The 23,551-nt window shown below is 40.0% G+C and overlaps 1 protein-coding gene across 2 annotated transcripts in view; it reads left to right on the forward strand.

Annotated features, from left to right (window-relative positions):
- Positions 1 to 757: 757 nt before the first annotated feature.
- Positions 758 to 23,551, forward strand: part of LOC138600990 (F-box/WD repeat-containing protein 7-like) — a 29,576-nt gene continuing 6,782 nt past the window's right edge. The window contains exons 1-8 of one of the 2 annotated variants that reach the window (XM_069672555.1): positions 758 to 947; positions 1,375 to 1,966; positions 16,811 to 16,893; positions 17,041 to 17,176; positions 18,889 to 19,023; positions 19,119 to 19,242; positions 22,397 to 22,533; positions 22,641 to 22,754. In XM_069672555.1, the coding sequence (XP_069528656.1) occupies positions 1,427 to 1,966; positions 16,811 to 16,893; positions 17,041 to 17,176; positions 18,889 to 19,023; positions 19,119 to 19,242; positions 22,397 to 22,533; positions 22,641 to 22,754 (1,269 nt within the window). In that variant the 5' untranslated portion in view covers positions 758 to 947; positions 1,375 to 1,426. Of the gene's footprint in view, positions 948 to 1,374; positions 1,967 to 13,280; positions 13,529 to 16,810; positions 16,894 to 17,040; positions 17,177 to 18,888; positions 19,024 to 19,118; positions 19,243 to 22,396; positions 22,534 to 22,640; positions 22,755 to 23,551 lie in introns of those variants that run through there. The other variant, XM_069672554.1, reaches the window with a different exon arrangement.

Raw genomic sequence — 23,551 nt, forward strand, 5'->3', positions numbered from 1 at the left:
TTGTATTTCAGTTTGTCCACCACTTTTGTTCACTATTCCTCTGGTGCCACCATGTGGTTGAAATGTTAATGGATGGATAAAATATTGGCTTAATTAGCATAAAATAGGTCCAGAAATTTTCTTTGAAAGTGTCATCTTTGATTAAAAAGTATAATACATATAATCAACATTTCTGAAGAAACGTGTCAAAAAAATATTGACGTTCATTTAAACCTCATCTCATGATGTCAGCTGCCACCTTCAATTAGCTGAGTAAATTGTTTCAGTTATTAGCAATGATTAAAAAAATAACTTGTAACTAAGTAACTTGTTTTTTACCTGCAGTTATCACACATGAAGGGCAGAAGACACACAGGTGAAAATCCTGCCCAAAAACAAACAAAACAAACGCCCCCCACCATTGAAAAAATGGCAAAAGACAGGCTAGTAGAGAATAGTTTATATATTTCAGATGTCAGGAGTTAAAATATGTGAAAACTACAAGCAATTATGAAATTAATTATCTTTAATAATACGACACTTTTTAAAAGAAAGGACGAAAAAAAGTTCATATTCGCTTGAAAAATTGTTGATGATTTAATATCCTATATTCCCATTATTAAAAATACAGCACAAAACAAATCTGATGAAAATAAAAATAAACAAATACGTTTCACAAAGCGGCGCGTAAACTGCGTACCCAAGATGCGTGACGTCACCAGAACGCGCCAAACAAAGCTCCATGTGCAAGAGCAGAAAACAACGGAACGCAGAAAGTTTCGTCTCTCTGTAGTTTTTGGTGAAAAAAGGATGAAAAAATGAATCTGAGGAGCTGAAGTTGAGCATAAAGCTGCTTTGTTTGAGTTTGAGTTAAAATATTGAAGCTTCTGCGAGAAAGGAAAATATAAAGAGACGAGAAAGAAGAAAAGCCGGTGTTTAAAGTTTAAAGTCCGGAGGAGCTGCAGGAGGTAAGTCTGCTTTACTTTACTTCTTTTAACTTAGATTTAACAATATTTACGTCTGTTGTTGATATTTTAAAAATGTTTAACTATTATATTATCCCACGAAAAAATGCAAAATTCGCTTTTTAAATACACTGAAGTACTGTAGAATGAATGTGTTGACATAACTGCAGATTAAACCTTACCTATATGTGAACAACTTATTTAAATACTAGATAGATAGCAAGGAACACAATAAAACTGTATAATATAAGTATAAGTACAAAGTAATGATCAGATCCTCACCACAGACTCATGTGTTTCTCCTCACATCCAAAGTTTTTGATAATAAAAGTTTATTTGTTATCGTATAGTTTTATCATATTAGTTTTGTTGTTATAATGATTATTGTAATTTTGTCATTAATGTGTTTCTCTTTTCTTGTGCTCCTCAGGATGCGTCTCTGTGTTTCTGCTGTGTGAAAGAGGAAACAGCAGAGAGGAGAGATGGAGGAAGAGCATCTGAAAAGGAGGGAAGAGGAAGAGAAGGAGGACACAGAGGAGGAGAGGGGAGATGTCCTGGAAGAAAGAGGAGAGACGGACAAAACGCTAAAATCTCCGTCTTCAAGAAGAGAAGATGAAGAAGAAGGCGAGGAGGAAGAGATGATGAAAGCTGTCTCCAAAGACAAAACACGCAGGCATCTGATTGGTGGACACACTCCAATCTCTGCCTCCTCCTCCTTTACCTCCTCTCCTTTCCTCTCCTCCTCTCTCTGCCGGGGAAGAGAAGGTGAGGAGGACGACGACGAGGTCCGAGTCTCCATCGTCACCATTGAGGACGAGTCGTGTCCGTCAGAGCCGTTTGGCACCACCCACATGGAAACAACTAATCAGATCACACGGACAGAGGAGGGCAGAGACAGAAGGGGGGAAGAGGAAAGAGAGACTGAAGGAAAGGAGGAGAAGGAAGGGGAGAAAGAGGAGGTGATGAGTGAACGAGAGGAGGATGAAAAGGTGACGTCACCATCGCTCCACCTGCAGAGTCAGGTAGGAAGTTTTTCTTCACATTGAGCAGTCCTTCCACCACTGATTTGTTTTTGTCAGTTTGGTGGTTTTGTTTGAGAATTTTGTAGGTGTGTACACAGAGGCATTATGAGTATTTTTTTGAAGGCAGGCTGCAAAGGTAGATGGAGGAGAAAGCAAGTTAAGGAGGTCTGTGCTGAAACTTTCAACCCTTCTGTATACATGGGAAAGTGTTTGTCTCCACCTACAGGACTGAGACAGCATCACATCCTCTCCTCTGAACGCATGCAGAATAAATAGTTTTTTACTAAAACATTTCTTTTATCTGTTTTATGAGTTCAGGGCTCAAATCTGCAGGATTTTGTGTATTGTTTGAGTCCATGGGAGCCAATTTCAAAGGTGCTTTTGCATTAGTGTGTGGGGCTAAAATCTACAGTCCTTGGATTCACAATTTATTTAACAGTCTGAAGTTAATACTAGGCTTTATAGCTGTGCCGGTGTGACTAATGAATTCTAACTTTCACAGTAAGAGCCTTTTTAAAGAACTGAAATTCCTACATTTAAGGACTGTGGATTTTGTCTCCATCACTTACTCAAACATCAGGAACAATAAGCAAGATATTCTTTGAGTGGAAAGAGTCCTTAAAGAGCTTACAGGTCTCATTTCATCCTGACTGAATTACTATATATTCAAGGTGTCTGAATGCTACCAGCAGGTGGCGACGTTACATACTTTATGAATGAGACCAGAGACTTTTATAACACAGAAACAGGAGCTTACACACCTGGCTCAGAGATGCTCAGTGATCCATTGCGTGATCTGTGTGTGTGTCGCGTTCAGGGACCAGCCGACGACATCAGCGTCTGTGTGTTTGAGTGTGTGTATGGTGTTCAGGTGCCTTTGTGTCTCCTGTTTTGTCGTCTTTGTAAACAAACCTAATAGCAGCTGCTCTGTGTGTGTGTTTGAGGTCAGCGTGAGAGAAAGTGTGTGTGTCTGCTTTTACTCTTAACAAGGAACAAACTGCATTATAGAGGCAATTATAGTCTTTATTATTAAACCCCAAGATTCAAGATTTTAAACTCTATAATCACTCAGAAACATGTTAAGATTTAATGTTTAAATGTTGGTTTAATTTACATTTTACACCACAAACTAAAAAAGTAATATTTTAGGCCAACAGGTCTGGACTTTGTACAGGTATATTTCACAGGATGTAGCAGGTATGTGTTGGCTTGCATATTCAGGCATACAACAGCAGAGTTGCAGTTTTACTGTACCGAGCAGGTTACATATCGGCTTAAATCTGTCTTACTACAGCGCTATGAACCCAAAATAAACAGACGTTACTGAGATTTAATGACAATAGACAGGTTGAAATGATGCTGAAAAAACGACATCATGATGCAGGTTTATAAAAAGTTATATTAAGTACTTTGTCAAGTGTATTTTAAAGATGAAACAAACGACAACCTTAAAATGCTTGTTTTTTAAATGGAGTTTGGAATGCACATTTCTGATGCAACGTCAGGAGAATTTCAATGCTGACAGACTAATTGTGAAAGCAGCCTTAGACTTATTTCTCCCTTGAATTGAAATAATCAGCTTTGAAGAATATATGCTGTGTTAACATCTTTTCATTGACTTTATGTGTGATCATTCTGTACAAAAATATTGCGCTGATTTTGGCCCCAAACACACATTTACAGATTCTTGTTTAACAATAAGTTGAACAGTTTTTGAAAAGGGAGAGTTTAGAAAGACTAGAACCAAACAGGTTTTAAAGTAAAGTACTATGTGGAGTAAAAGCTCCGGTAGATTTCCCATCATGCATTGCTGGAAAAAGAACACAGTTAAAGAAAAGCAACAATACCACAATTTTAAAAAATACTCAAAAAATACTAATTTTTGCATTAGTGGCGTCTTAATGTTGCTAATATGCAGGTAAAGTTAACACCTGTATACTGCTGGGTAGTTTTATCTATATAAATTGTGAATCTGTGGGGCTACTTTTATTTTGAAAAGCACAGGAGCTTTTCATTTCATTATGATTATTTATAGCTGTTAAAATGTCTAGACACGCACACTTTCTCTCCTTAACGCACACACACACTCACACAGGCGGTAGGTGTGTGTGTCGGAATGTGCAGCAGTGTGCATTCCATAGATTCCTCCAGCGGGATCATGGGATATGAAGTCTGCTCCCATGGGAACTGTTAGCTTAAAACACAAATGCACACACACATAGGGTCCGGTATGACAACCAAAGCATGATGGGATACTTTATGATTAATTTATGTTGTGAGCTGTAGTTCTGTTTTTGACCACTAGAGGCAGCGCTGTGTTTTTAATTCAGTGTAAAGCTGATCTTTGAAGATCAGATTTAGTGATGGATGAATTATTTCTACTCCTAGTGTGTGTGTGTGTGTGTGTGTGTGTGTGTGTGTGTGTGTGTGTGTGTGTGTCAGACAGACGGGAAAAAACTAGGGCACTAATCTGGTGAGACTCTGTAATCTAAGAGCATTTTTTCCACACATATAGAAGATTATACACACGCACACACACGTTGGTTTCTCTTTCTAGACTTACGAGGTCCTCACAACCCTTTATCCTAATCTTAACCTAATCTAACCTTCAAACAGTCCTTTGAAGTATAAAATGTCCTGTGCGCTGAAAGTCCTCACTTTGAAGGTTAAACACTGAACTTGGTCCTCACAAAGATAGAAAAACAAACACACACACACAGGAATTATTTCAGAGGTTTAAAGGTTTGGTCTAAATCGGTTTAGTTTTTATGTCGACAAATTTTGATAATTCACTCAGAAACGTTACACACACACACACACACACACACACGTCACACTGATCATGCTAGGGTCAGATGACTGGTGTGAATAGAAGCACATTAGAGCAGCCGCGGTATGTCTGGCATGTGGACACAGATTTCAGTTCATTCTGTCAGAAGTACTTGAATGTAAAAATGCTCCATCTTGAAGTAAAAGTCCAAATCATACTTAAAAGTACAGAGGTAGGACATGTTAAATATACTTCAAGTTTAAAAGTTTAAGTAATCTATGCACAAAAAACTGGAAAGCTGTGATGAACGTACGTCTTACAGGTAAAACAGGAGACTCGTGTAGGCCAAGACAGGAGTTGGGTGTCGTGCAGAACTGAAAAAAACAAATAATGAAAGCTTTATATTGCACAGCCAACAGCGCGACTGTTCTTTTTGCTTTTTTTGAGTAATATCGGAAACTTTTACCTCCCCTTGAGGCTTGAACGTTTATTGAAATCATTTCAGAAGTTTAGAGGTGACTTTTTCTTCGGCAGAACTTCTCATACAGGACAAAAACAATAAATGAAATCACCATCGAAGTACCAAAAAGCTGCAGTTCCTCTCTTGTCCACTTGAGGCTGTCTCCAGCAGTGAGTCAGTCCCCATAGAGCCCCATGTTAAACTTTACAGCAGAAATAAACATGTTTACAGCCTGGTACAAAAAACAGTTGGGGTCTCTATAGCTCATTTCTCTCTTCATGACAACTGTACGGGGAGAATCTTTATAGAACTCACCTGTTTACATTATATTGAGGCTTAAAGTGATGCATCATTAGGGGCGTGGCCTTTTTTAGTGACAGGTGGGCACTGCTTCAGATATTGTTGTCCAAATGTGGTCACTTCTAACTCCAAAATACCAAGATGGTATTAAGCTAAAAGCCTTAAAACTGTTTTCCCAAAACCATGTTGTGACATCACAGTACCTCAAAACTGTACTTAACTGTAGTGCTTGAGTTAATGCACTTAGAAACTTTCCACCTCAGTGTTTCAGGGTCCTTAATGAGGAGTTTGTTTGTCCTGTGACTCGGGAGGAAACATTAACCTGACGGTGTCACAGTTTTTTTCCTGTGAGTGGAGCTCACATTTGACTTGCACGTGGACGAGCAGGAAGAGTCGATTTTCATGTTGTGGTCTGAACTTCAGGTCCTGTGACACATTTTGACCCAGAAACAAAAGATATTTTTGTAGTTCAGAAGAAAAAATTTACTGAGCATATCGGAACATTTTCACAACGTTTATTCATAAATAATCATCTCATTCATGAAACTCTTGTTTTTGATGTATCAAGGACATATGTTGTTGTTGCTCTGTCTGCCTGTCTCTATCCTGCATCTCCTTCTATCCCACTGTTCGGCCCATCCAGTCGAGGCAGATGTTAAAAGGGAGTTTTTCTGCCACCGTGCCAAATGTTGCTATGTTGCTCATGGTGAATCATGTCGGGTCTCTCTCTAAATAACATAAAAAACGAGTACGGTCTAGAGCTGCTCTGTAAAGTGTCTTGTTCAGGTATCCTATTGAAAAAAGGATTAATTGAATAACCAAAGAAATAATCGTCAGATTAATCTCATTAGTTATTTTCTGCCGTAGTCCTGATATTATAAACGTAACGAAGAATAAAGTAAATCCAGATAATCACCGAAAACATGACATGAGATGCTTGTTGCAAATTCAGACTCCTTGTCAGGATGTTCAGCAAAGAAAGAATTGACTTTATAATCTACAATAACTAACGAGTGTGTGGAAAGAACTTGACAGGAAGTGTGTTCATGTGGGATCTCATCAATTACAGCAGGAAGCTCAAAGAAACAGGCTGTCCAGTTCTTTATTCAAACACGCCTTAACACACCCTCATACCCCCTGTGTGTGTGTGTGTGTGTGTGTGTGTGTGTGTCTGATGGTCACATTCCAGCTCCGGGCAGCTCTCCAGCCCGTCAGGTCCACCACACCGATCTCGCCGAGTCAGCGCACCACACACACATACACACACACACACACATTCCTGGAGCTGCGGCAGCATTCCTGGAGTCTTGTGTTCGTCAGCAGGACGGAGGTTTGAACCTGCGACCTTCTAGTTACAGTGCAGTCTCTCTGCGGCGGGTTCACCTCCGTCCTCACGATTAATCACATCTATAGAGACACTCTGACAGAGAAGACTGATGCAGCCTTCACTTTCTCATTCAGGTGTGTACAGTCACCTGTCCATCAAAGGTTTGCTACATTTCAAGTGAGCCTAACATTACATATTTATAGTCGAAGAAGCATCCAACTATTGCATCACATGACATCCGGCATGCTGTGTTCACACTGAGTCTGTTAAATATGCTTAGACCATGGTCTGGGTGAATACTCGATTCTGATTGGCTGCAGGGTGTCAGTTAATCCCTGCCAATGGACAACATCTATGTAGTTTAACTCATGACTGGTTAGCTAGTCTTGTTGATGACACCTCAGGCGGACATTTTTATTGTGTGCTATTTAAATTCTGCGGCTTTTTTAAATGTTCACAATATAACCAAACCAGCATGGGCATGAACACAAACAAGGATTTAAAGGAGACGTTTTTGCTTCCAGAATGTTGCTTCCTTCCGGTTGTCCAGTAATCATAACCTATGTCACAGGTACATTTTCATCTTTGGGAAAGTAAAATAAATCCTCATTTCTCATGTTTAGATGAGGAGCTCTGACACTGTGGCTGTGGTTTGTCTGTAGCCGTGTTGAAAGAAGATGAAGTCTGTCCCAGCAGACCGCACACGTCAATCGATGTAACGGTGTCATACAGCGCTGCGCTGTGAGAAGCATGATGTAGTTTTTAGTAGAATGTTCCAAATACACCCCTTCTTCTCTGACTGCTTCATCACCGTGGCAACCGTATAGTGCCACGTTCCAATTGGTGGATGTAGCAAGTTCTGTTCTACTGACCTGCTGAAGCACGTGTCTGTATTTGTGTGTGTGTGTGTGTGTGTGTGTGTGTGTGTGTGTGGACAGGGCACAACGAGGAACAGGTGCTCTACTGTCTTGCCCTCCACCCACGCACACACACACGCACACTGAGTGTTTTACAGTGTGTAAGGCGACACCTAAAGAATGTCAGTAAAACCTTCAGTCTTCAGTCATTCTCGCGCTCCCCCGCTCTGTTTGTCTTTCTCTCCGTTCACGTCTTCATCCTCACAGCCAGCGTTTCTCTCTCTCTTCATTCTTCTTTTCTTGTTTTCATTCATCCTTTCTTTCTGTTTGCTTCCTTTCTCTTCTTTTTTTTTTAGCTCTTCTCACACATGGCACACCCACATTGCTGGCTCCCTCCAGCTCTTTAAGTGACGTTAAATCTAATCTTTGGAAATCAATATGATATTTTGTGTATATCACAAGTTCTGCCACAAATCTCTTTTGGATTTGATGTATTCAGGGGACAGGATTGTACAACTTTAGTCCTGAATATTTCCAGACATTAACATTAAAAACAATATTTTTTAATATGTAGAAAAATATCTATAAAAATTGTTTGGCTGATGTATCAGTAGAGGTACCTTAAAGAAGATAGTATGGGTCAGTGTTTCCGATATTACTACATCTATCATTCAATGGTGAGTTGAAACTTCCATTGATGGGAAGTCGATAGTGCAACTGGTAATAACTGTCAATTTTTAATTCTATAAATGTATTTTTTTTATAACATTTCAAAACCTATAAATTAATTTTACTTTCTTAAATAACAAATAAAATCAGAATTTTCTCAATAAATGATCTGAAACGTTTAACTTTAAGAATAACATGTTAGCTTCTCTTAAGTTAAGATCTTTGTCAGTTTTAGTCAGGACTGTGTTTAATGGTGGAAATATGATCATGTTTGTGTTATTCTCATGTTTTAATGTGAGGTACGTTACAGTCTTGCTCCAAAGAGATCTTGAGTGATGTCTTAGTCCAGTGCTTCATTTTCAACTTCATTTATTTACCAAGTCTGTCACCTCAGCAAAGCCTAAAACTATGTTTCTGATACTTATAGTTGTTTATTTTTGGCATTTCACTCTGTTTTTAATGCTCAAATGTGAGATATGCGTAAAAACAGGTGTTTAGATTTCTGACTCTATGCTGACGATCTGATGCTTACACATGAAACAAAGGATGTAAAAGATTTGTCTTTTCTCCGTGTCTTTACTTTCTCTTTAATTCCTTCTTTTCTCATCCCTTCCTCCATCCTTTCTTTCTTTCCTCCTTCCCTCCTCTCTCTCTTCCTGATAGTGAACACAGTTGACTCTTGATTCGTCCCCTGAGAATAATTGCAGCTCAGACACACTCACACACAGCTACTCGTTAAAATATACATGAGCACTAAGTCCCTTACATCCCTGCTACACTCCCTGCATTCATTATTGATGAACACACACACACACACACTCTGCAGCCTGGGTGTTTATTTGTCTTATAAAACACCTGTTGTTTGCTGCATTGCACCTCTGTTATGTGTCCCTCTGGAAACACAGCAGCTCTTATTTGGATCCCGTCAGCTCCATAACTAAACACGCTGCTCTGATGACGTCTCATTAATATTAACAACACTTACAGGTCAGGCCAAAGGTCCTCACGTTTCCACTTTGTCCACAGTAATTGAGACTTCTTCCTCTCCTGAGCCTTCAACAGCAGATATCCAAACACTCTTCACTTACAAAAAGACAACAAATACTTACATTAGGTTAGTCTGCTATTTTAAAACCTGGACCCTGTTTTTTTAACATATTTTGGGGGATAATTGACCAATGGATTGAAAAGTTTGGGAATGTCTACAGTAGATGTGTTCATCCTGCAGCAGTGAAACAGGCTGGAATGGCTGCAACATAATCCTTGATGGATCAAAGTGCGTCCACTAAAAGATCTTGTTGTTTCCACTGACAGGCTCAGATTGTTATTCTGTGTCTGACAACATTACAGAAAGGATCCCTACAGAGATAGACCTTTTTGTTACAGAGGAAGATTATTTTTTTTTAATCACAAACAAACGTTACATGGCTCATTGCAAACACACCAGACTCCATTCATAAATGCAGTGATTTTACCTCACAGAACACAGGAGTTGATCGTCTACTTGCTGCCTTGAACAGTTAGTTTGTTTGTTTTGTTGTTTCATAAACCGTCTAAATGTTTAAAACAACAAAACTCACACAATAAGACAAATGAATGAATCAATCGAGGCAGCAGTAGACCAGCAACTGCCATGTCCTGCAAGGTAAAATTGCTGTTTTTGTCAATGGAGTCTGGTGTGTTTGAAGAGAGCGATGTAAAATCATCTTCCTCTGTAACAAAAAGGTCTATCTCTGTAGAGATCCGTTCTGTAATGTTGTCACACACTTAGTTCTCCTTATATCTCTCCATATTTTTGCTCATAAAAATATCAAATATCATAAATAGACCCTATTTTCTCATTTTCTTTTGATTGATTAATCATCAAAACATTTAATTATTTTCTCTGATCATTCTGTTGTTTGCTCTGTTAGATATTTATGTTGTTGATGCAGAAACTTTATGAAGGCGTGAGTTTCTTCTTTACTATACTCCACACACACACACACACACACACACACACACACACACACGCACACACGAAACATCATCTGCTGAAAATCAATCCTTCACACATTCCTCTGATCTGCCTTCTCACTATGTATTGATTCTTCACACACTTGTAGGCTAATCCAGCTAGCTACATACATACACACACACGCACGCACGCACACACACACACTAAACTACACACACACACACACACACTACAAACAGAGGACACATCTGCCTGATTCTTTGAAGTGGTTTTCTCTGTTTCCAGAGTCTGACAGTAGTTAGCTGCAAGGATAAAACACACACACACACACACACACACCAGCATGCACAAGTATGAATATTTTAATACACGCACAGTTGAAGATCTGTAAACCTAACACTAACCCACATCAAGAGGTTATCCATTGTCTCTGTGGGACTAACTGACACACACACTCACGCATGCACACATAGACATTGTCCTCAAATGTGGGAAAGAGTCAGCTGTTTTAATGCATAACACGCACACACACACACACACACACACACACACACACACACACACACACACCAGTTTCAGGTTTTACTAGACCATCAGAGGGAGAGTCTCAGTGGGTCTGCATTCCAGAGAGAGAGAGAGGGAGGGGGTGAGGGAGGGTGAGTTTAAAAGATGAAGAGTGAAGGGAGGAAAACAGATGAAACAAAGATGGCCGTCGATGCTTTTTCATTCATCTTAAAATAATCAACATTTTACTGAAGTGTTTTCCTGAGAACACCTTCCACACTTTACTCAAATATCTGCAACGCTCATGTTCTCCCAGTAACACTCACGTTTAGAGTAACATGTTGTGACCATTTCACATAAAACAAACTGCTTCAAGATCCTTGTAATGTAACACTGACAGCATCTTTTAATTTTACTCTGCACCCTATAGTACGGCTGCCAACAAGGACAAACGTGCTGCCACAGTCCAAACGTTTTTGTGTTTAATCATACAGAACATCAGGGAGCAGGTGCTAAGAAACACCTGTGAGAGTGATGCACGCTGTCACACACACACACACACACACACACACACACATCTGACCCAGTGTCAACGGAAAGGCAAATATCTGCAGGGCTCTTTCTGTACAGGTGAGTCTGTCTCTGTTTCCTTCATACGTCTGACACACGTGTGTGTGTGTGTGTGTGTGTGTGTGTGTGTGTGTGTGTGTGTGTGTGTGTGTGTGTGTGTGTGTGTGTGTGTGTGTGTGAATATAATATGAGGGTGGTTCAGAGGAAAGACAGCAGAATGTGTAGTGAGAGGTTTGTGTTGATACCTAAAACCTCCAGGTACAGACTGGGAGAAAAGACAAGGAAGGAAGAGTAGAATAAAAGAAAGAAGAAGAAAGAGAAAGAAAGAAGGGTAGAATGAAGGTAGGAAAAAAGCAAACGGAGGAGGTAGGAAGAAAAGAAGAAGGAAGGAAGGAGGGCCAGAAGGTAGGAGGGAAGTGAAAGTAAGGAATGAAGGAAAGAAAGAAAAATGATGGAAAGGAAGGAAGGAAAGAGAAAGGAAAAGTAAAAGTAGGAGTCAAGGAGGGCGAGGGGTGAGAAGGGAAGGATAGAAGGGAAAAAAAGAATGAAAGACTAAAGGAAAGACAGGAAGGAGGAAAAATATAAAGAGAAAGAAATAATGAGAGGAGGGGAGGATAGAAAAAAAGAGGAGGAGGCTGAACAGGTGAGGCAGGAGGAGGAGGGAGGTGTTGTATGTTTTGTCTCTCCAGGCTGTGGGTGAAGGTTTGACCTCCCAAATTATCCCCCAGCACCTTTTCAACCCTGTATGTGTGTGTGTGTGTGTGTGCGTGCCTGTGGGAGTTTCAGTGTGACGACCTGCAGGTCAATCAGCTGTGAGAAAGCAGTGACCTCCTCCTCCCCCCCCGCTGGGTGTCTGTGTGTTCACAGCCCGGCTCGAGGGACAGCCAGGTCGCTGCTCCGCTTTGGTCCAGACCGACGTATCTTAATAATTATTAGATTGATTGACATTACAGTTAGCTTAGCTTAGCATAAAGACCAGGAACAGGGGAATACAGCAGCCTGTGTCTATAAAAAGCAATTAGCATGTCAAACCTGATTTATTTGATTTGTAAATTGACAGAAATATTAACAGCTGTTCCAGTTGCCCTGAGCTATGGTTACCTTTAGCATCTTTTAGCGTGTTGTGTTGGTTTTCTGCAGCAAACGTATGCTGCAGGTAAATTATAAGGGCTCTTGGATAAGCTAGGTTTCATTAACAACAAACTGGGTCAAAGAGGTGTAAAGAATTAAGATCAAAATATACTTAAAGTACAAAACGTTAACATACATTACACAGTGGGATATATAATTGTGTTATAATTACTGATGTATTGATGTGCTCATCACTCTGATGTTGCAGCTAGTAAAAGTTCAGCTAACCTTAATATCTTGATACACTGCTGGGTAACTGAACCTCTCAGTTTACTCATTGATTTAGATTTTGTATGATCATCAGGGCATCCTGAACTTGCTTTAGAAAATGTAATTTGATACATTTCACTGCGGATAACTCAAAATTAGAAATGAAAATGATGAACTGGCTGTTTTAAAGAACGTGTAAATGTCTACATGAGGTCAGTCGTTGGCTTATTCTGGACGCTTAGTGATGTTGGTCCGTTATGGAGCGCCTGTCGTCAGATACATTCACAGATATAGAACAGTGTTACATGTATGGATACTTTCTCCTCAGAATTCTAATCACACTCTGCTGCTCTCTCCGCACATACACATGCGCACACACACACTGCGCGCGGCTCCACCCCTCCCTCCCTTTCCTCTCCTCTCTCTCTCTGTCTCTCTCCCTCTCTCGCTCACGAGGCGGAGAGAGGCATGTCCCTGCGTGTTCCTGTGATGGTCGAGCGACACAGACTGAACAGAGGGAGAGAGAGAGAGAGAGAGTGAGGCAGTCCTCTTCAGTGAATCCTGAAGCAGCAGCAGCAGCACGAGCTCAGCACGGACTGATCTTACATTTCATTTCTTATCGATTAACTGATTGACCAGATGGATTGTTGACGTCACTCCGTCCAAATCTCGGATATCCTTCTCTTGGAGTTCTGGATTGAATCTTTCTATCTTTAATATCTGTGTATCTGTCGGTCTCCGGGAGGGCTCTACCTACCGGGGGCAGCCATGGGGTTCTACGGCACCTTGAAGCTCATCTTCTACAAAGTGAGTATCGATTATAGGGAAGGCCTAATCGATCAGGTGACGTCAGCAGCTGTGGGTTTTCATCTATGTGGTTTGTGTTGAATTGATAGCTGTCGATGCGGGATTCAAGGTTGTCAGGCTCGTGCAACACCGGGATGACAAGGCGTTTCTCTCTGACAGCGGAATGCCTCGGTGGCGCGTGCGTGTCAGTGTGTGTATACGTTGTGTGCGTGCGTGTGTGTGTGGACCACTGCGGAACCGCGTGAGGGAGACTACTGATGTCCTTTCCCCATCTTCCTCCCTCTCTCTCTGTCTCTCTCTGTCTCTTATTGGATTATTGATTATTGATCTCCCATGGTCTCCGTGAAGGTGTCTGTACTTTGAGCTGTTGAGCAAGGCCTTGTTCAGGGTTTGAATCTGTGTGAAAGCTGCCGCATGAATCCAGTCAAATATGGTTGATCACAGATGATTCAAACAGCAGATATCTAGGAATTAATTGAATTAATACAGTTCAGGCCAAACTTAACCTTTAGCTTCCTGTAGAGAGCGATTTAACACAGTGCAGCTGCTTTAAACTGAAATACCCATCTCAATTATGTTAATTAAACACAAATCTTTAAAAAAAAAGCTGAAAAATCAGGCAAAACTTAAGTAAGCAGCGTGTGTTCTTCTTTACAGCTACGAGCCACCAGAATGAAACATTACAATTCGTCTTTTTTGCTTCCTCGCAGTAAAAACTCAACTTAAACATGGATATTACACCATACAACTGCTTTAACTGCATTATTTATTTTCAAATGTGGTGATAACACAGAACAAGGAATACAAAACATTAAAACCAGACAAAAACAAACATTAGATGCTGCTTAACAAGTATCTAAGCTAAGCTACGGCTACAAACCACCAGCTAAAACCTGAAAAAGGACAAATTGGGTAAGTAACATTATTGAGACGATATCGCTCTTTAACTTGAGCACAATACATTTGCTATAAATTCTTGTATATTATTGGCAGGTTGAATTCTGTAAACTGCATTTTAGTGCTCAAATATCATATATAATAACCGAAAACATAAATAAAAATTGATTAAAATAACACAAAACTTTACTTCCTGGTGTTTATTTGTCTACCGAACTTTAAACTACAAGAATACGATCTTATAAATTAAGATTATTGCTTCACTGCATTGTAGAAATACAGATTATAAAGGGATACTGCACATTAAATCATGGGTAATTGCACATAGGTCACTGTAAGGTCACAGTATAATGTATAGTGATTATCATATACTCATTATAAGTCATTACAGTAATGTAACAGATGCTACAGCTCCAAAGGTACAATAAGGCCAAAGACGCTCTTGAATTTCCTTCTGCAACACGTCAGCGATGCTAACTGAAATACAAACATCCTCGACGGATGTTTTCATGGTTCTACAGCTCAGTTCAGATGTTTTTCTCCTGAAAACACTCAAAGTTCTGCTTTTAACACCAAACACATTTTGGTGTTTTTCCCCCTAAAGTGAAGTTTTTCTCCTCGGCTTAATGAAATCCACACAGACGGGACATCTGCTATGAAAAGCCGGCGACATCAGGGGGGAAAAAGTCTGAAAATGAAAAGCAGATTATGAGTTTAGGTCGGAGTTAAGAGCTGAAATCGCCGCCGTATGTTGTTGATGTTTTGAACGTAAAGCTGAGCAGAGAAGCGTCAGATGTTCGGGTTGAAATTCTGCCCTCAGTTTTGACCCACGGGCTGATGAATGTGCGTTTGCTGCACAGATTATGCAGACACTTTGGTTCATTTAGAGATGCCAAGAGAAGGAATAAGGACACACACTCTGTCCTTAGTGTGTGTGTGTGTGTGTGTGTGTGTGTGTGTGTGTGTGTGTGTGTATGAGCAGCCTGTTAGCGCGTGCTGCTCTATTTTTGACCATTGCTGCACCGGCGACATTCCTGCGATTTTCTGCATTCCTGCGTTCATTCAGTGAAAGAGAGAGACAGAGAGGAAAGAGATAGAAGGCTGATTCAGACCTCTGGCTCGGTGCGTTTGTGGTACTCTGACAGCGTAGGTGTTCTCAGCGTCTTTGTAGTTACACACAGAAGGCTGCAGTTCAGCCGCATCTCTTCATCAATGTGGATTCTGCAACAACTGTTTGGTGTTTCTCCAGTTCTTCTCAACCAGAAACAAACAGTTCCCGGAACTATGGATCTTTAACAGGCTTCAAAGCATGTCATACCATCCGATACAAGTAGATAATGAATCTGTTTCTGTTTCTTTGCTTGATGCAAAAGAAAAGCTGTTTGACATGGCTTTCAACTGCATTTTCTATGGGGTCAAATATGTTAATGTGAATGTAAGCACTACAATGTATGAAAATCAGATAAAACTTCACGAACCAACACTTTTTCATCCACACAACTTCAAAATGAAAGAATTCGACCATTGAAATTGACTTTTCATGGTTGCATAGATAGTGGAAATACAGATTATAGACGGATACTAGGCAGTAAATTCCTGCCAAATTACCCATAAGTCACTCTAAGGTCACAGCATGCCTTTAGCTGATTATCATAGAGTTATATGTCACTATATTCTTTATACAAAGACGCTAAACCTTTGACTTTGAAACACGTCTTGAGTCGTCTTTACCACAGAAACCCAAAACATTTGAGTCAACAAGAAACCAAACTTCTGCTTCGTCCACACTATTACATGAAGTTCCAACAGTTGGAATATACACTGCTTTACACTAAACTCCAGGAGTCTTCAGTTAAAGGAAAGGTTGTTCTTTTGGACTAACCAATCAGAAGGGACCGACAAATCCAGCCTGGCGTCAGATCTTTATTCAGCATAGAACATCCTTTAGCAGTTGCTCAGATTGAAGAAATGTGTCCATTTATTAAAGTATAGCTGTTCGAATCAACAGTCACACTTGTTGCCAACAGGGAGATGCTGTTCTAATCGTTAATCCATTTTACAAAGCTCCAATCGGTTTTTCCAACTGGGAGCGCAGCCATCTCTGAACATGATACTAGACATGTCTGAATTGTTGGTAAAAATGGGAAATAAAGGCTTAAAGTCTCTATTACAGAGGCTAAAATGTCCACAATGCTTTTGGAAGGTCTAGATAGATATCACATACGCTTATATTTCCCATGAAGCTATTTCCCTGATGTGTGAACTTACTAATAAATGAATGTATTGGAGGAGGGGCCGTCGTTTGATTCGGCCCTCCTCTCCCTTCTGACAGAGCAGAGTTTGCTGTCTCTCAAAGTTCCTTCTTTTTTGTCTCTCTGCCCCCAGATGAAGAGGAAGCTGGATCATGGTCCAGACGGCCGGCCGTTCCCTTCAGGGAAGAAGCACTGCAAAGGCAACGGATACCTCAGGTAACAAACACTTAGTTTGTTTATCTAACCGACAGCTAACAAAAGTAGCAGCTACAGGCTGACAATTAAATGTGTTCACTGGACTACAAACTATCTTGTAAATGCTAACTGGTACAGATGCTAACATCCCTGTCTGTCTCCCTACAGTCCGTCCAATCTGGTTCAGGCCACGCCCACCACATTTGGCGACCTGCGGCTGGCCAATGGGCATTCGGCTCAGCGGCGGCGAGTCACCTCAGGCCCGCCCCCCTCTGGCCTGCAGGACTGGCTTCATACCTTCCAGGTTAGCACACACACAGACGCATTACATCCTTGCTATTCAACAGTTTGCTAAACCCCTCCCCCTAACTGTCCAATCACAGCTAAGTAAATGTAGCTAGGTTCAGCAGCTTTTCATCGTCCATAGGCTGAAACAATTTGAACGTAACCTTTTGGAAAAAAAAAAAAAAACAAGACTAAAAGTAACAAACAATTTGTCTAGTCTTTTGTAAGCTAACATTAGCATTCCTGGCTAACTACCTACTTCCTCCAAAGCAGAGGATTGCATCATTAGCTTAACTACATGATTCTTTAGGGTTGGTGGTTGCATTTAAAAGATCCACAACATTAACCGTGCAGGAGCTAAGATGCTAATATTTTTGAGTTTAAGCTAACGTTAGCAGCTCTGTTCTGCTTTTTAAGGGACTCAGGGAAGTTTTACACTCCAGCTGAAGTCGTTATCTAGGATGATAAGATAATCTTTGATTGAGCCCCTGAAGGATTTTCTGAAGTTGCAGCGAGGAGGGAAAGAGGAAAGAAAACACAAATAATTCCAAGAAGAGGAGTAGAAATAAAAATAGAAAGCGTTCAGATTCTACATTACAAGGTAGTTACACAGGCAATAGTTTGGCCAAAGACATCAGTTAGTTCCTCGTCCTAAAAGAACGACAAAGCGAAACTCTTAGTCTTAACAAAGAGTCGGTCTAGACCTGCTCTTTCTGTAAAGTGTCTCGAGATAACCCTGGTTATGATTTGACGCTATACAAATAAAATTTGATTGATTGATTGATTAGTCAACGTTGCTTTTATATGGTATTATTTTCTGTAAAGACGCTTCCGAACAGAGTTATGTCACTATGCTAACACTGCAGCTAATGTTAGCTTACTTAGCTACATAGCTGAAGCTAATAACAGTGACAGTGAGTGCTGCTTTTGTCTCCGGCTTCAGTCCATTTTAAACATGAAGGTGCTTTGTTTTCTGTTAACTACGAGTTTATTTATTTAATTTTTTTTTGTAAAGAGACTAGGATGTAGCATGTAAACTGATGTTACTGCTCCATTGGACAAATAAGACACACCTCATTCCATATTTTTATTACTTTGTCTTTTTTCTATCAATATTTTAAAGAAAAATTTAATGTTTTTTTTTTCAATAGCTTCCATGTCATGTGACCCGGTGTCCTCAAATTGTAGCCTTTCACAATCTCTGTCTCTTCATGCGCCTTTTAAAACGTTCCTGGTAAAACTTGGTGACATGGAACACACCCAGTTAAGATTATTTACGATAAGACACTAATAGACACACACACTCACACGCATGCACACACACACTCTTGCATTTCCTGATGTGCTGCATTTCAGTGAAACGTGTGCTTAAATATCTTCCGCTTCCTGCACGTAAACAAAGAGCGCAAAGAGGAGTGCTGCCTCCGAGCTGTTCTTATGTAACTAATAAAAACACATGCACATGCACACGCACTCACACAAACATATTTAAATGAAAAACATGGATCCTTCTTCTTGTAGCTCGGGGAGGAAGTTCAAACGATTGCAGAGACGTGGAAACACTTTGAAAAATGGATAAACGAGTCTCAAAAAACCACAGAAATAAACATAAATACGCAAAACAAAATCTAAACACACACAAGTACAAGCTAACAAAGAAAAACACTCAAAGTAAACAGGAAGAGGGACTTTAATAATACTCTTCTTCTCCTCTTCCTCCTCCTCCTGCAGGCGTGGAGCGGTCCCGAGAGGCTATTGGCTCTGGATGAGTTGATTGACAGGTGTGAGACCAATCAGGTGAAGCACATGATGCAGGTCATCGAGCCGCAGTTCCAGAGAGACTTCATATCCCTGCTGCCCAAAGAGGTACCCCGGTTATCTTCTACCTGTCCTAACATGTCACCTGCGAGCTTGTGTAGCTGTAGTGTGTAGCAGTATTTTAAACGTGTGTGTGTTTGCAGTTGGCCCTGTACGTGCTGACCTTCCTGGCTCCCAGAGACCTGCTGCAGGCCGCTCAGACCTGCAGATACTGGAGGATCCTGGCTGAAGACAACCTGCTGTGGAGGGAGAAGTGCCGCGAGGAAGGTAAACAATAACACACAGTAAATAAACACTCTTTTACTTCTCTTCTCCTGTCATTTCCCAATGACTTTTTGCTTCTTTTCACCAGTTTCAATTTATTAGTCGGCTCTTAGCCTTAACTCCATTGGTTCCTTCTATAAATGTTCTTTTTATTGGCTAATAACAGCTACAGCTAAGATTGACACTGGTTTCTAAAAACATTAAGGCACATGAAAAGTACACATAAAATACCAAATTAAGTTTCTAAGACTTACAAACAAGACCACAAAAGATGCTAAGAAATGTACTAAAAATCTAAAAACCTCAATATAAATACATATAAACGGTGCATAAATATACACTACCAGTCAAAAGACACATTTTCTCATACAAGTGAATGGGAAAGTGTATCCAAACTTTTGACTTGTAGTGTATGTGCAAATGTATGTATAATATAAGAATATGTTGTTGCTTTTTAGTCGTTTCTAATTACAATAGCTCATAATTATATCCTTGTGTGGTAGAGCAGTTTGTTCAAACACGTCTTGAGATAGTTTACAGTCCTGTTTACAAATGTATGGTTCTATTTTTAGACAGTCTGTATTGATTTACCTTAAATAGCTGCTCAAAGTAGTTACAGTACCAAAGAAGCAGGAGGGAATGTTGCATTTGTTGGGGACTATTTTATGCTGCGGATTTATATCCACATTTGGTGCTTGAGTGAGTATTTAGAGCAGAAAGATGTTGAGCATATGATTGATTTAAGATAAACTACAGTGTGTGTGTGTGTGTGTGTGTGTGTGTGTGTGTTTCTGGTACAGTTGGCTACAATTAGCATCAATAAGCTACAACAGTGTAGCTAATTGATGTGTTTTTATTGTTGATTGATTGTGTGATCAATTAATTGTTGGATTTGAAGGGATTATATATTTAGATTTTTCCTTAAGTCAGAGAAGGACGATAATGATAATAGAACAGTAATTGTGCAGGGATGCCTCTTTCCGTTCCCTCCTCCCCACTGTTGTACATTCTGCTTTGGCACATTTTGATGAATCTTCTCTTAAAATTGATGGAGGAACTGTTGTCTTTCCTGCTGTGGTTGTGATACTTCATTGTTTGTTACCTGAGCAGGGTCCGCAGGTGTGTTTTTTCCATCGTTTCCAGTAGGGAACATGAAAAACAGAATAGGGGCCGGAGCTCACTGGACTTATAGTACTTTCTAACCTGAGTGTTACATGCAAATACAGCTAACACAGTCAGTCAGTCACTCCTCCTTCATTCAGCGCAATGCAGTGGCTCCGTGTGTGTGTGTGTGTGTGTGTGTAATATGTGTGTGTGTGTGTGTGTGTGTGTGTGTGTGTTTCTCTCTGGGCGCTCTGCCAGTCAGCCAGGATTCACTGCCAGCACTCAGCAGTCATACCAATGAGCCTACCTCGCGTTAGCACCACGCCACAGCCATACTAATGAAGCCAGCGCTAACTGCAGCTCACCAGCTACATAAATAAGGCTAATTTGTATTTGTGCGACACCCCTGTTATACCAGTGGGAACAGTGTTAGCATTAGCTAGCACTCAGGGAGAATATAAAACAAGGATGCCAGTTCATACCACATACTAATGATACTAGCTCTCAATAAACTCCTAGCAGTAAAATCACAGAACATATTTTAACACCTCAGTCACATTATGGCTGTACATTTAAACTAAACTCATTTTAGCTCAAACTACATTCCAGTGACGCTACTGTAGCTAATGTTAGCGTATACCTGTTGAGTTAAACCACAGACTCAGTTTCCAATGTGTATTATAAACTATGCTAGCTTGTTGTTGCTGTTAGCATATCTGATAGTGATGTCTTTGAAAACAACAGCATCAAATGTTAGCTTACACAGCAATCATAACAATTACTCTATTCCCATAACAGTGAAACTAGTGTAGCTATGTTAGCTTATTTTACATCAGCTAAACACCAAATACAACTTTTGCTAGCACCAAATTTACCAACCAAAGACTTGGGAGCTAATTTTAGTTTGGTTTAGCATTTGTGGTTAAAGCTAGCTTACCTACTCATGATTTTATGAGACAACAGAAGCTTTAACTTCAATGATTAACATTGAACTGCTTTTACATCAGTGAAACCAGCATTAGCAAATGTTGGCTTACAATTGTAACAGTCACACTAATGTTAACTGACACCACAATGAACATACCAATGAAACTGCTGTGGCTATTGTGGCCTTATACAACAGTCATTATACTGTTGAGTCATGTTTGCTTCAATTGATACACCTGCTGTAATTAGCTTTGACCTAATTTACCAACCAAAGACTTTGTAGCTAATAGTGATGTGAATAGTAGCCACAGTTTCATAGCCACGGTTGCTGCAAACAAATCTATTGGTATTTTTTGTGAAACTACAACATCTAATGCTGGCTTAATCAGAAATTATAACAATTAAAAAAAATTAGCCCAATACATTTAACAATACAGTGAAACTGCTGTGGCTAATGCTAATGCTAGCTTATACTCTATTTATTAAACCTTTGGGTCTTGTTAGCGTCAGACACCTGCTGCTTGAAGCTAACACTAAATTTAACCAACCAAATCAAAGACTAATGAGCTAATATTACTGTAAACTATGATCTCTTTTATAGCTATTGCCAGTGTTAGCTTATCCAGAGTTGTTTTCATATCGAAGCAGCTAATGCTAGCTTACACTACAGTCCTACCAGTGAAACTACAGCAGCTATATTAGCTTGCAATGCAATGAAAACAATTTAACAAGTATTAGTCAAACAGCTGTTACATTAGTAAAACATTGCTAACGTAGTGAATTTCCCTTTGGGGATCAATAAAGTTATTGTTATTGTTATTAATGTCTAAGGTTATCTTATACCACATTAATCAAGCTGCTGAGTCATGTTTGCTTCTAGCAATAAACCTTTAGCTAGCACCATTTTACCAACTAAAGACTTAATGGCTAAAGTTATTGTGGTTGCAGCTAGCTTATCTGATAGCAGCTAATGTTAGCTTACACAGCAGTTACAACAATTTATTGAACGTGAAGAGCTTCACATTTCGTTGCTAGTTCATTTTTGGCGCAAATCGTCAACTAATTAATTGATCAGTTATGCATTGCTGCTCTATTTTGCTTAATATCCCTCACTTTCTCTCTCCAGGTGTATCAGAGTATGTGTCATCTCGGCGCAGGAAGTGTGTGCGGCCGGGTGTGGCGGTCAGTCCCTGGAAATCGGCCTACATTCGACAGCACCGTATAGAGAACAATTGGAGGAAGGGGGACAAACGAGAGCCCATGGTACACAGTCACACCTACACGCACTAATGCAGCTGACCAGCCTGTATTTGATATGTAAACATGGATTTAGTGTCATTATGTCCGTCTGACTCTGTTTCTCTCTGCAGGTGCTGAAAGGGCACGATGATCATGTGATCACCTGTCTCCAGTTCAGCGGCGACCTCATTGTTAGCGGCTCAGACGACAACACGCTCAAAGTGTGGTCGGCCATTACTGGAAAGGTAGGACGTGTGTGTGTGTGTGTGCGTGTGTCGAGTGTGAGTGTGTGTGTGTGTGTGTTTCAGCAGAGAAAGACTTATTGATTATGTAAATGATGCTGCTTCAGTAGTTGTTCTGATTTTGAATTATAAATGGTCCATTCAAAACTCCATTTAGAAAACAAGCAATTTAAAAGTTATCTGCTTGTCGTCTAACACACAGACCTGACAGAGCATAAATTCAGAATTTTTACATATTGGCGTCAATTTGTAGTTATTTCGGCATCCTTTTGACTCATTTATTACAATTATATCAGAGCAAATTTAATTTGGGTGCCTATAGTTGTATGTGATAATTTGATGCTCTTCTTTGACGTATATGATTGTAAGACATCAGTTTGGACTGTGGGGATTGTAACATTTTCCAAATTACCTGACATTGAAATCATTATATATTTAAGAATATGACCAGACTGCAGGTTAATCAACAATAAAGTAACAGCTGCACGCCCTAGCATGAGGCTCTGTTTGCAGTAAGTCTGCTTCATGAACTAGAATACAATAAAATAGAATAAAAGGCATTTATGTAGGTCAACGTAAACCAAACCATGATACTATGAAGCTTATTTGCCTGAATAGAAAAGAAAGCAGTAAAATACAGTGGATTAGTGTAGGTGGACCAGTTGTGTTAGTCAGGGTGTGTCATTGTAGTCACAGAGCCTGAGGCAGCTCTGTTAGAATCCACAACATATGTGTGTGTTGAAGGTAAGGAGACAGTTTTCAAAAGACTCTCTTTTTTAGGATATACTGTGTGTATTTAA

The sequence above is a fragment of the Semicossyphus pulcher genome, unplaced genomic scaffold (assembly GCF_022749685.1).
Source record: "Semicossyphus pulcher isolate SPU_LCO1_2020_fin unplaced genomic scaffold, fSemPul1.0.p SCAF_21, whole genome shotgun sequence".
In the NCBI taxonomy this organism is placed as follows: domain Eukaryota; kingdom Metazoa; phylum Chordata; class Actinopteri; order Labriformes; family Labridae; genus Semicossyphus; species Semicossyphus pulcher.